The sequence below is a fragment of the Oryx dammah genome, unplaced genomic scaffold (genome assembly GCF_014754425.2).
Source record: "Oryx dammah isolate SB20612 unplaced genomic scaffold, SCBI_Odam_1.1 HiC_scaffold_26, whole genome shotgun sequence".
Classification (NCBI taxonomy): Eukaryota; Metazoa; Chordata; class Mammalia; order Artiodactyla; family Bovidae; genus Oryx; species Oryx dammah.
Window position 1 is genome coordinate 98,904,926 of NW_024070210.1, and position 13,137 is coordinate 98,918,062.

The 13,137-nt window shown below is 42.8% G+C and overlaps 1 protein-coding gene across 2 annotated transcripts in view; it reads right to left on the bottom strand.

The window, feature by feature from the left end:
- Nucleotides 1–678: 678 nt before the first annotated feature.
- Nucleotides 679–13,137, bottom strand: part of LOC120852622 (band 4.1-like protein 4A) — a 288,931-nt gene continuing 276,472 nt past the window's right edge. For both annotated transcript variants that reach the window (XM_040225954.1, XM_040225953.1), the window contains 5 exons: nucleotides 10,023–10,070; nucleotides 8,819–8,887; nucleotides 8,213–8,323; nucleotides 6,590–6,671; nucleotides 679–1,015 (listed from right to left, as the gene is read on the bottom strand). In XM_040225954.1, the coding sequence (XP_040081888.1) occupies nucleotides 887–1,015; nucleotides 6,590–6,671; nucleotides 8,213–8,323; nucleotides 8,819–8,887; nucleotides 10,023–10,070 (439 nt within the window). In that variant the 3' untranslated portion in view covers nucleotides 679–886. The remainder of the gene's footprint in view (nucleotides 1,016–6,589; nucleotides 6,672–8,212; nucleotides 8,324–8,818; nucleotides 8,888–10,022; nucleotides 10,071–13,137) is intronic.

Consider the following 13,137-nt stretch of genomic DNA (forward strand, 5'->3'; position numbering starts at 1 on the left):
TCTGGTGAGATCTGGCTGTCTACTAGCTGACAGGAAGAGGTTGAATACACGAGGCAGCAGGGATGAGAAGGCTGAGGGAGCTGGGCTCCAGAGCATAGGTAGAGTGACAGGAGAAAAGGAAGGACATGGGTTGATGGCAGCCATGATGAAGTTTGTCTTTTGTATCAGGGGAAGATGAAAGATCCTGTAGGAGTATGTCTTCCCTGTAGACTGCAGTCATCTGCCAGGAGGAAAGGTCTGAAATAGTGTTTTGGAAGAGTTAGCCAGGCAGACCTTTCAGGTTGAAGGTCATGAATTTATAAGCTGAGGTCAAGCGAAATCCGCACATAACTTCTGACAGCACCAGACAAGGACACTAGAAATTAAAAGCAGCACTTTTTTTTTTAACATTTGCAAATAGCCAATAAAACTTAATGCCACAAAATACAGTATTACAAAGAACATTAATGTGAATAAAAATATCTGCAGTGTGAAAGTGATCCCTCAGGCACGCATTTGTACACAGGCAGAGATCCACCTAGAGGAGGGAAGAATCTTTTCATTCCCCTTAGTGCACTGCTGCATAGCTACCTGGCCACAGTCCAGGCTTCCAGAACTTTGATCTGAAGCCTCTGGTCTTGATGGTGGCAGACAAGATACTTGGGAGTTTCCAGGAAGGTAAACATGGCATCAAATGAAAAGACTACCATCTTTCCAGTTACCAAATAAAAAGGCCCTTAGGCACAAATATACTGTAATTAAACCTTTAAAAGATGCAATAGACTCCATTATTTTCTTCTGAAGAAACACTTCTGCAGGTCCAAGATATTTCAATAATTATAATTCACAGTTTCAAAGTAAAGGTGGCACACATACCCTTCCCACCCCCATCCCAAGCCCACTGGGATTAAGTCTCTATCTTGAGGCGTGAAGCTTGGATGGTTTTTATTGTTTTCGCTGTGTGCTTTCCAGCCATATTGCTTGTAGATGTCTGAGATTTTTCTTCAATCAGGCTATCTTTAGACCCGTTTCTTCTCTGGAAAACAATATTTGAAAAAAGAGTAAGATTCAGAGAAGAAACTACAGCCAAGTAAATTTTATTAACACATTAGAAATAACTAAGACATCAAGTTATATTTAGGAAAAGTGTGTGATACCAGGCTGTACAAATATTCCCTTTATTTAAATAATTATGATAAATGTGTTTAAATCTTAAAAAGTTATATGTGCATAACAAATTTTGTTTAAGAAAGTTAGTAATAAATCTCGATCCATTTCCCCAATTAAGTGTCATTTCTACTGAGAGGCTAACCCAGCCTCTCAGGCTCTCTTCAGAGGAGGGGCAGAGAGATGAAGAGAAAGGGGAGTTTGGGATAAGTTTTAATCTTCCCTGATTATACTTTCTGTAGTCACTGAAGAAAGCCCTCCAACACAATGCCCTGGGTGTCCTCATCCCTGAGGGTTGGAGCTCCCTGGCGGCTGGGATGGGGAGCCCCTCACAGAGAAGCGGGGGTGAGGACCCGGGGCCTGAGTGCCACACCCAGGGCTGCGGCCCGAGGCTCGTGTGCGCCTCCCACAGCCGCGGCGGAGGCCACAGCGCCCCCTGCCTAACAAGTCTGCCTACTCGTGCCTTCTTTACAGATGGCCTAACCTGTCAGTGAGTGAGTGAAGTTGCTCAGTCGTGTCCGACTCTTCGCGACCCCATGGACTGTAGACTACCAGGCTTCTCTGGTACTCCATGGGATTCTCCAGGCAAGCATACTGGAGTGGGTTGCCATTTCCTTCTCCAGGGGATCTTCCCAACCCAGGGATCGAACCCAGGTCTCCCGCATTGCGGGCACACGCTTTACCCTCTGAGCCAGCAGGGAAGCCCTTGACCTGCGCAAAACAAGCATATTTACTTCCCCAAAAGTACCTCCCCACACATAATGAGCTACACTTCAGAATTCTATTATTCTGGGGTTCCTCTGGACTGAAGCCACCCTCTAAAAATGTTGTCTTTTATCTGTTGTGGGACTGGCTTAATTTTACTCATATTCAAAGAAGCACTGATGGAACAATTTTGCTGAGCATAGGGAGTACAAATCAAGCTAATTTTGGAGTCAAACGCCTGTTTGGGATAGAAGATTTTTAGATAACCAGAGGGGTAGGAGGAGGACACCAGAGCATGAGAGTCAGGGGAGGGAATACAGCGTTAAGACAGCAGAAGAATCACTACCGTTTAAGGTTGTTAGGCGTTGAACCTCTCTCTTCTGCCTACAAACCTTAAGGGAAATGAATCAAAGTCCCAAATTCATCCCACTTTAACCAGCCTTCTGCATAAAAAAGTGAGATGAGATGTAGGCAGGCCAGGCCACTGGCAGAACTCTGGCATCATCGTGGAACTTAGGAAATGCAACTTTCCCACCTCCCCATGTGACTTACATCCTTCTTCCACATGGCAACCAGATCAGCAGTTTCCTTTTGGCACAAAGAATAATACAGAATGAAATCCAAACACACTCTTTTCCCACGGCGTCTAAGGCTCTGCATTATCTGCCCTCCTTCCCTTCACTGTGCTCAGACCTCAAACACCCAGGCCCTTCGCAGCCTCAGCATTTTTTTTTACCATGCTCTTCCTTCTGCTTCCATCAGCCTTCCACGAGTACTCACATGGTTGGCTCCTTCTCACCTGCGAGTTTCAATTTTCCAGGTTACTTTCTGAGATGGCCTTTGCCATATCTATCTAAAGTGAAGTCACCTGTCTATTTTCTAACTCAGACCTTTGTTTCTTCACAATGCTTACCTAGTTTTTGGTTTTGTTTCACCTGTTTACTGTTATGTGTCAAGGCCAACAATCACCATCTTCTATCAAGGGCGAGGTCATAGACTCTGCCTGTCTCTAGTGCATACTGTTTTTCCCTCCCTGCAAGCAACCCTTTAAAAACAAAAGCAATTAGCTCCTGGACTGTACAGAAGCAGCTGCTGCTGCTAAGTCGCTTCAGTGATGTCCAACTCTGTGCGACTCCAGAGACGGCAGCCCACCAGGCTCCCCCGTCCCTGAGATTCTCCAGGCAAGAACACTGGAGTGGGTTGCCATTTCCTTCTCCAGTGCATGAAAGTGAAAAGTGAAAGTGAAGTCGCTCAGTCGTGCCCAACTCTTAGCGACCCCATGGACTGCAGCCTACCGGGCTCCTCCATCCATGCGATTTTCCAGGCAAGAGTACTGGACTGGGGTGCCATTGCCAGCTGCAAACTAAATGTATCCTATGGGCTGTAGTTTGCTGACTGCTCCAGTGAGTGCCTTGTCATTCCTTAGATGTGCTCCCTAGATACTTATTGAATTCAGTATCAAAGGTGTCCCAGAGACAACCGTAGATTCAGTGCCATTGATCAGAAGATGCATGTGAGTTGTTCCCGTGTGCAGCAAAGTGATAGCTATTCTTTCAACACTTCCTGTAAGTTTTTTGAGATTCCTAAGTGGTGATTGGGGGCTTCCCTTATAGCTCAGTTGGTGAAGAATCCGCCTGCAATGCAGGAGACCCCGGTTCAATTCCTGGGTCAGGAAGATCCCCTGGAGAAGGGATAGGTTATCCATTTCAGTATTCTAGGGCTTTCCTTGTGGCTCAGCTGGTAAAAAATCTGCCTGCAATGTGGAAGACCCAGGTTTGACCCTTGGGTTGGGAAGATCCCCTGGAGAAGGAAAAGGCTACCCACTCCAGTATTCCGGCCTGGAGAATTCCATGGACTGTATAGGCCATGGGGTTGCAAAGAGTCAGACACGACTGAGTGACTTAGACAGTCTAGTTGGCAAAGCAGAAATACAATGAAATTCTCATTTGTATTGAAGCCAACTTAAATTTAAGACCAAAAAAAAAAAGAGCTCTGAAAAAATAATAGTGCTTATTAATCCTCCTAGCAACCTCAAGAAGTAGTTATTGTCCACATTCCAAAGAAATTTAGTTTAGAAGTTTAACAACATTCAAAGCCACACAACTGGTGTGTGGAGAGAGACAAAGAGATAGCAGTGCAGGTCCTGTCTGAAGGTGAAGTCTAAACTACTAGTCATGAATGTAATTTTTTTAATTGCTATTGACTTAAATTGTTTGGACAACCTATTAGCTCTCCCAGATTAATCAAAAATTATGCAGATTTTAGTGGAAGCTGTGGTTAACCACGCAGCTCTCTATTCCAGACTGAGGCAGTCATTCCCCAGCAGCTTGAAGAGACAGCTGCCATACAGCTCAAAACTGAGCCCCACCTGGGCTGAGGAGGCCACCTCATCCACGGTCAGGACCCCCTCCCAGGGCACCCTTTATCCAGTCACTTGCTACATGGTGAGTGTTTAAGGTTCAGCCCCTCAACTCCAGGTGGGAGGAATCAGAAGAGCCATCTTGGCTCCAGAACTCCCCAAGGGACCATCTTATGCCTTTACTGGGGCTTGTACCACTCAGTTCAACTCTTGCCTATCATTTATACCCCAGCAAGTATTAATCCTAAAAGCACTTTCCAATAAACTTCCCGAATGCACACCTCCATCACAGAATCTCTTCCTAGGGAACCTAACCTAAATTGGCACAGGCTTTTACTGTCCTTGCTCAGTTCAGTTCAGTTCAATTCAATCACTCAGTCATCTCCGACTCTTTGTGACCCCATGGACTGCAGTACGCCAGGCCATCCTGTCCATCACCAACTCCCGGAGTTTACCCAAACTCATGTTCATCGAGTTGGTGATGCCACCCAACCATCTCATCCTCTGTTGTCCCCTTCTCCTCCTGCCTTCAATCTTTCCCACTCCAACACCACGGTTCAAAAGCATCAATTCTTCGGCACTCAGCTTTCTTTATAGTCCAACTCCCACATCCATATATGACTACTGGAAAAACCATACCTTTGACTAGACAGACCTTTACTGGCAAAGTAATGTCTCTGCTTTTTAACATGCTGTCTAGGTTGGTCATAGCTTTTCTTCCAAGGAGCAAGTGTCTTTTAATTTCATGACTGCAGTCACCATCTGCAGTGATTTTGGAGCCCAGAAAATAAAGTCTCTCACTGTTTCCATTGCTTCCCCATCTATTTGCCATGAAGTGATGGGACCAGATGCCATGATCTTAGTTTTCTGAATGTGGAGTTTTAAGCCAACTTTTTCACTCTCACTTTCATCAAGAGGCTCTTTAGTTCTTCTCTGCTTTCTGCCATAAGGGTGGTGTTATCTACATACCTGAGGTTATTGATATTTCTCCTGGCAATCTTGATTCCAGCTTGTGCATCCTCCAGCCCAGCGTTTCTCATGATGTACTCTGCATATAAGTTAAATAAGCAGGGTGACAATATACAGCCTTGACGTACTCCTTTCCCTATTTGGAACCAGTCTTGTTCCATGTCCAGTTCTAACTGTTGGCTTCTTGACAACAGATTTTTAGGAGGCAGGTCAGGTGGTCTGGTCAAAGACTTTGGCATAGAAAATAAAGCAGAAGTAGATGTTTTTCTGGAACTCTCTTGCATTTTTGATGATCCAGCAAATGTTGGCAATTTGATCTCTGGTTCCTCTGCATTTTCTAAATTCAGCTTGAACATCTGGAAGTTCACGGTTCACATACTGTTGAAGTCTGGTCTGGATAATTTTGAGCATTACTTTGCTTGTGTGTGAGATGAGTGCAACTGTGCAATAGTTTGAACATTCTTTGGCATTGCCTTTCTTTGGAGGTGGAATGAAAACTGACCTTTTCCAGTCCTGTGACCACTGCTGAGTTTTCCAAATTTGCTGGCATATTTGAATGCAACACTTTAACAGCTTCGTCAGCATCAACAGAAAACTAGTCCTTGCTCAAGTCATCAACAAAAATGAATCAAGTTAAGCACAGTGAATGATAGATACGCTGAAGTCAGGGTTCTTAGGTTGTCCATGAACTTCCTGAATCATATGCTTATGTGCTTGAAATACACGCTTACACACATTTTTATGGGAAAAAGGTAGTAGTTATAATTGCCTGTCAAAGGGATCCATGATCCAAACAATCCACTGCGAACAACAAGCTGATACTGATCCATTATAAACATCACAGATACAAATCTATCCAGTAAGCTTATATAGCCTCCATTTTTTTCTATCTTGTTAAATATACAGTGAGAGATGATGTCAAACACTTTGTTTGCTACAGCATTCCTCTGGTATAGCTATCTAATTCAGCTGAGTGTTAAACTGATTTTGTTAAGGAAGCTAGATGCTTTGCAATGTCCTTGAATTCCTCTTTGACCACATTTTTAATACATCTCCAGAACAAGTGTAACTCTCTTTGACTGAGAAGACAGAAATAAAATGGGAATAAAACGGAACTTCAGTAATTCTGCCTGCTATCAGTTAACAACAGAACATGGGTCCCCTTATCCTTATTTCTCTGACTGAAAAAAAAAAAGATCTTAACAATCTTTGTTTTCATTGGCTTTGCCCCAATTCTCACTTTAGAGTTTACACTACCTCTAGCTGTCACTTCGAACTTTCCAGGTTGTGCCTTGTCTTGACCACACACCCTTCCTTCCTTCTCCTTCCACGTTTTATACATGCTATTTTTTTTAAACATGGAACCTCGTCATCAATACAATACCCACTTAAAACCTGATTATTTCCTACCTGATGAACTGTGGAACCACCAGAACCCTGAGCATCTGAAGAACGGGTCACAGGAAGTGGAGGTACAAGGTCGGTTTTTGAACTGCAGAGAGTGAGTTTTAGAATTAATGACTGAGACAGTATGTAGAAGCACAATTTGAGTTGGAAAAAGGCTATAGCAAAATAAACAGGTTTTACATATCTTGCATTCCTTATAGTTACTACTACAGTGCTTTACACAGTGAGGCATTTAATAAATGTTTTTGAATTAAGTTCAATGGGTTAAGTAACTTACCTCAAATCACAGCAAATAAATAGAAAAACCAAGAATAAATTTTAAGTACTGTGATATGTGTATAAATGGCTTTTTGGTTTGTTCCTAAAGAAATACTTATTGGCCATGTATTCTTTTTCATTAAAAAAAAATAACAGCTGTGGAGCTATGGACAGCAATGTTCTATATTTTACAAGCAAACAAAAAATTAAAAAAAAAAACAAAAACCTAACCTATATCTCTCTCTGATGGGCTAGTCTATCTCCAATTTATTAATGTTTATTTTAGTTTTAAGCCTTAATTCTGAGTTTAATGGTTAACATTCCTACCCTGCAATATCAAGTACATGAATTTCCATGGGGCTCCCCGGTGGCTCAGTGATAAAGAATCTGCTTGCAGTGCAGGAGACCCAGATTCAATCCCTGGGTTGGGAAGATCCCCTGGAGGAGGAAATGACAACACACTCCATTATTCTTGCCTGGACAATTCCATGGACAGAGGAGCCTGACAGGCTGCAGACCATGATATCATAAAGAGTCAGACATGACTGAGTGACTAACACACAGACAGTACTTTCATAAATGGATGCACAATTACTTTGTTGACACATTCATTTAAAATATAGCACTTATTGTGTTAAGCTGAAATATGGCTACTTTTCTCAAAAGAAACACTAAAGAACACAAAGAAACAAACTACTGTAACACATAATATTTGCTATAGTAAAAGAAAAGATAAAATGCCATCGATTCAAAAAGAAACTGTTATGCCAGTTTCTCTCTAATATGGATGCATTTATTATTCAAAATAGAATAGCTTGCATTTTTTCTGTCTTCTAAAAGCTTCAGTGCATACCTTGGAAAGGCAATGCATGCGTGCTAAGTCACTTCATTCATGTCCGACTTTTTTGCGACCCTATGGACTGTAGCCCGCCAGGCTCCGCTGTCCATGGGGTTCTCCAGGCAAGAATGCTGGAGTGGGTTCCCATGCCCTCCTCCAGGGAATCTTCCCGACCCAGGGATCAAACCTGTGTTTCTTATATCCCCTGCATTGGCAGGCAGGTTGAGTCTGTTTGTTTGTTTGTTTTACCACTAGAGCCAGCTGGGAAGCCCTTGGAAGGCCATAATTCAGTGTAATTATAGTCTACGTCTGTGCTATCCAATATGGTTGCCACCAGCCACACATTGCTGCTTAAGTTTAAATTAATTAAAATTACAAATATTAGGTTTCTAGTTTCTAGGTCATATGAGCCAAATTCCAAATACTCCATGTCCACAGATACAGAACATTTCTATCACTGCAGACAGTTCTCCTGTGCTCTGCTCCCTGGAGCTGTGAAGGTGATGGCGTACTCACGCCTGCCCACTTACTTCACTTCTGAGAGGACGGACCGCTCTCCATCTGAGCACTGGGACCTGCGATGCTGGCGGTGGCTTCTCGGTGAATGAGAATGCCGGATGCGGACTGGGTCACCTTGAGTCCTGAACAAGCAAAGACAAACCACGGACACAAACACACCCGAAGTCAGAATGGGACCGAGCTGGGGTTTTCTTTAATATTGTAACTGTGAAGGAATATAACTGAGAGTTTTAAAAACTTGATCTCTCTGAGCTTGGAAAGCCTAAATGGCTTTCATTTCACAAGTTAACAAAAGAAAACTACCTCCATCATAACATGCAAATAAAACTTTATCATACAGTTGACCCTTGAATAATGCTTGCTTAGGGATACCAGCCCTGAGCGAAGTTGAAAATCTCCATACCCCTTACAGTCTATAGGACAGAGAGTGACCTGAGTACAGAATGACAATAATTAATTATAATACACCATTTTCTAATCCTTCCTCTATAGTTATTTTTACTTTTAGTTAAAATGTTAAGACAAAGCACTGAAAGGAACACCTCTGAAGAGTAAGAATGGATTACTCATTTACAAATATTAATAAAACTTTTTAAGAAAGATTTTCAAAGACATACTCTATTTTAGTGTATGGAATCTCTTTTAATTGTTCTTCTGACAGTCCAGATGGATCCACAAGCTCCTTTCTAGAAGGGAATGAGCAAGAGAATGAAAGTTTTGACATAAATACGAACACCATTTACAATTGGCAGGTAAGTTTTCACCTTTCTAATCTTGTCTCAGCTTTCTTTAAGAAAAAGAAAACCTTTCTTTTCTAAAGAAAGCTGAGCGCCAAAGAATTGATGCTTTTCAACTGTGGTGTTGGAGAAGACTGGAGAGCCCCTTGGACTGCAAGGAGGTCCAACCAGTCCAACCTAAAGGAAATCAGCCCTAGGTGTTCATTGGAAGGACTGATGCTGAAGGTGAAACTCCAATACTTTGGTCACCTGATGCAAAGAGCTGACTCACTGGAAAAGACCCTAATGCTGGGAAAGATTGGAGGTGGGAGGAGAAGGGGACGACAGAGAATGAGATGTTTGGATGGCATCACTGACTCGATGGATATGAATCTGAGTAAGCTCCAGGAGTTGGTGATGAACAGGGAGGCCTGGCGTGCTGCGGTTCATGGAATAGGAAAGAGTCAGACACGACCGAGCGACTGAGCTGAACTGAATCTTGTCTTACGACACAGTGTTAATAAAACTAATAGAGATATAAAGCCAGGAATGAAGAGTAAGAAAACTGGTGTCCATTTGGGACTTCCTTGACAGTGTTGGGAAGGGACTCTGCCTTCTAATGAAGGGGGTATGGGTTCAATCCTTGGTCAGGGAACTAAGATTCCACATGCTGCAGCCAAAAACTAAAACATGGACATAAATAAAACTTAAAAAAAGAAAAATACCAGTATGTATTTAAGGGGGAAATGGGAGGAAAACCTTTTCAGTAGCTCTTCTACCCTCTTGCAGTTTGTCTTTATTCGGGATACAGAGGGCTCGCCAGCATCGCCTACCTCCCTAGAAAGATCTGCTTCTCTCTCCTGTAGCAGGTGTCTTTTCCTTGGTATTTCTTTACACAGCATTGGCCTCTCTGAGGCTCATTTACAGGCAGGGCTGGCTGGCCTCAGGAGAGATGGTGGGGCTGCCTGCTGAGGCACCACCGCTGGGGGCCAGGCTCCACACAGTGGCGGCAGTGAAGACCACCTCACAGGCTTCAGCCCTAGGCTGCCTCTCTGTGTCCTTATAAGTGCCTTCAAACCACGAGAGTTTTAAAAACAGTACTCACTGGATATGCTTCCATAGCTCTTCCTTCGCTTGGATATCGGGACTTCTCCTATAAATAGAAAGGACAACACTCATCTCGGCACACATGCTTCATCCAATGATCTAATCTCTAACTTCAGCAGACCCGCCATATTACCAGTTTCCAGACTGTGAAGTTCTTATCTGCCAGCTGATACCAGACAGGGAAAGGCTGAACAGGGAGAGCTAATGTGGGATGGTTAGCACAAAGATACCAGACAATTTATCTGCTAGTCCACTAAGAAATAAAAATCAGCCACAACCAGGGCTCCACTTAATGAAGAGCTTAGCAGTAGCAGGGCAAATCTACACAGTCTCCAGTGGCGGTTTTACAGGGAAGACTGATCTGAGGCTTCTGTTTCTGGTCCTCCTAACTACTTCTCAGTTAAAGCAAAAGAATTAACCTTGACTGTGTTAATATGGAGAAGTCCCAGTGCGAGCTGTGATCATGTAGCAGAAGCAACCCCACAAGAGGAAGGAAAATGGTAGGGCAGCCAGGCTGGCAGACCGTGTGCCGCTGACTCACTGTCCTTCCTCGCTGCATCTGACATTGCATTTCTGGGCGAAGACCTGGGTTCACAAGGACTGGAGCATGTCTGTGGCCCATGCTGCCATCTTCCCATATGCCCGTCTCCACCCCGTCTATAGACTGTACAAATTTCTCCTCTAAGAACTACTTGAATAGAAACTGTACCACTATGTTTAACTTTCTAGAATGAGAAATTCAAAGCCAGCATTGAGGTGTTCAGGGTCCCCATAATAGCAGTGAGAACTAGAAATCTATGATCACAGCAACTGTTGCCACAGAATGATTTTTTTTCCCCTAGTGAGAAAATGATAAGCTTTCATCAGTCCTTTCAAGAGGACCAAGTTCTAACAAAGGCCCAAAGAAAAGACCTAAACCCAACAATTAAAATGCCTGCAGCTAAACAAAGCCACCAATACACTCTCCTGTGGAATTTTAAATTTATAATCTGTATCAGCATTTCTGGGCTCAATATCACTTTCAGCATATGATACTATCATCGCTTTCATTTTTCTCAGTTAGTAAGGGCACCACTGAGACATTCTGGTAGGTCTTTCTGGGCCCACAGAATACAATAAACTACTTTCTCACAACTGAACTGACTAAGTAGTTTTTTCCTTTGTAGAGAAAGAAAAAAAAATCTGTAGACCTTTTAATCCACTCAAAAGGAGTCAAAACACAGAAGATAAGGGAAAGGGAATGAAGCCTTGGTCTCAGACATATAAAATACGGTATTGTTAAAGGTAGAGTTTGTTATCAAAAATAAAATTGTAGGCTTAAAAAACTTAAAGTGCTTCTTTGGAAGAATCTCCTATATGGGATCTGCCTTTCCTACATGTGGCTGATCTGGTTCACTAGACAATACATTAGCCCAGTCAAGTATACTGCCAGAGAGAAGGTACTAATATTGAAAAGCACTAAACTATTATTCTGTTTATATACAAAAAGATGAAAGATGGTTCCATTGTAATTATACACCAGCATCTGATTCTCACAGGAAGTCACCCAATAATCCTCAGTATTACATAGCATCTAGGTTAGGAAGCGATTCTGCTGGGAATCACGCTTGTTTCAGGATGGTGCAGTGCTGAGGCTGTCTTAAGGGCAGGGTATGTTGACCCCCCCACTGCTGACACAGGGGTCAGATGCCATCCACGGTTGTTGGGGGCTGTCTTGACCACCGTAGGATGACTAGTAGTACCTATGGACAGGGAGGCCTGGCGCGCTGCGGTTCATGGGGTTGCAAAGAGTTGGACACGACTGAGCGACTGGACTGAACTGAACAGCCTTGACACCTAGATGCCAGGAACACCTCCAGTGAGGCAACCAAAAACATCTCCCAACTTCACCAAATGTCCTCTGGGAGGAAAGACTATCCCAGGGTAACAACCACTGGTCAAAGGTATGATACGATAGTACAACAGCCAAAGTCTGGTGAAGGAAGGAAGAGACCAAATGATCGTAAAGCTCCATTATGTGGGTACTGAATAACGCTGGAGAGAATGACACTGAAACAGGAACTAAGTAAATCTTAAAAGAATGAAGGAAATGTCATAATTTGATAGCAGGAGGGAGGAGGGGAGGAGAATGACAAAATGAGGGGCAAGGAGGATATCGTTCCCCAAGGCTGCCAACCCCAGGCCTAGTGGTAAATGTGAGCAAAATACAAACAGCTGATAACAACAGATATTCCTGAGTGTTGGAATTGCACCTAATTTTATTTTCTTATTTACATTTTCCTATATTGTCTGGTTTTTTTTCTTTTAGCCAAGAGAATTTCTTACCTTAATTATCAGAAAAGAAAAAAAAAATAAGGTTATTTTCACATTTTATACTTATGGGTGATTCACATTGTTGTACAGCAGAAACCAACACAAAGATAGTAAAGCAATTATCCTCCAATCAAAAATTTAAAAATATTACTATTGGGGGGAGGAATGAATTAAGAGCTTGAGATTAATACATACATAGTGCTATATATAAAATAAACAGGGACCTGCAGTACAGCACAGGGAACTATATTCAATACCTTGTAACAACCTGTAAGGGAAAAGAATCTGAAAGAGCATACACGTGTTACTGAATCACTTTGCTGGACACCTGAAGCCAACACAACGCTGTAAATCAATGACACTTCCATTTTTTTAAAAAGGTATTAATGCTGCAGTTCCGCAAGAAACGTCTTTCATTCACATCTCAGAAAAACTGGAAAGACGTTATCTTAAAAGAGGGCTTCCCCGGTGGCTCAGTGGGAAAGAATCCACTTGTAATGCAGGAGACCCAGGTTCTATCCCTGGGTTGGGAAGGTCCCCTAGAGGAGGATATGACAACCCATCCCAGTATTCTTGCCTGGAAAATCATATGGATAGGGGAGCCTGGTGGGCTACAGTCCGTCCATAGGGTCATAAAGAGTCAGACACAACTGAGGTACTGAGCACTTATCTTAAAAGAACATTAGTCCTTCCAGACATAAATACCGGTCCTAAAAGATTCAGAAATTTAGTCTACATGGTTAAATGCTATGGTACCATAACAGTCATGTATTTAACCAAACTCAGTTCTGAAATGCCAG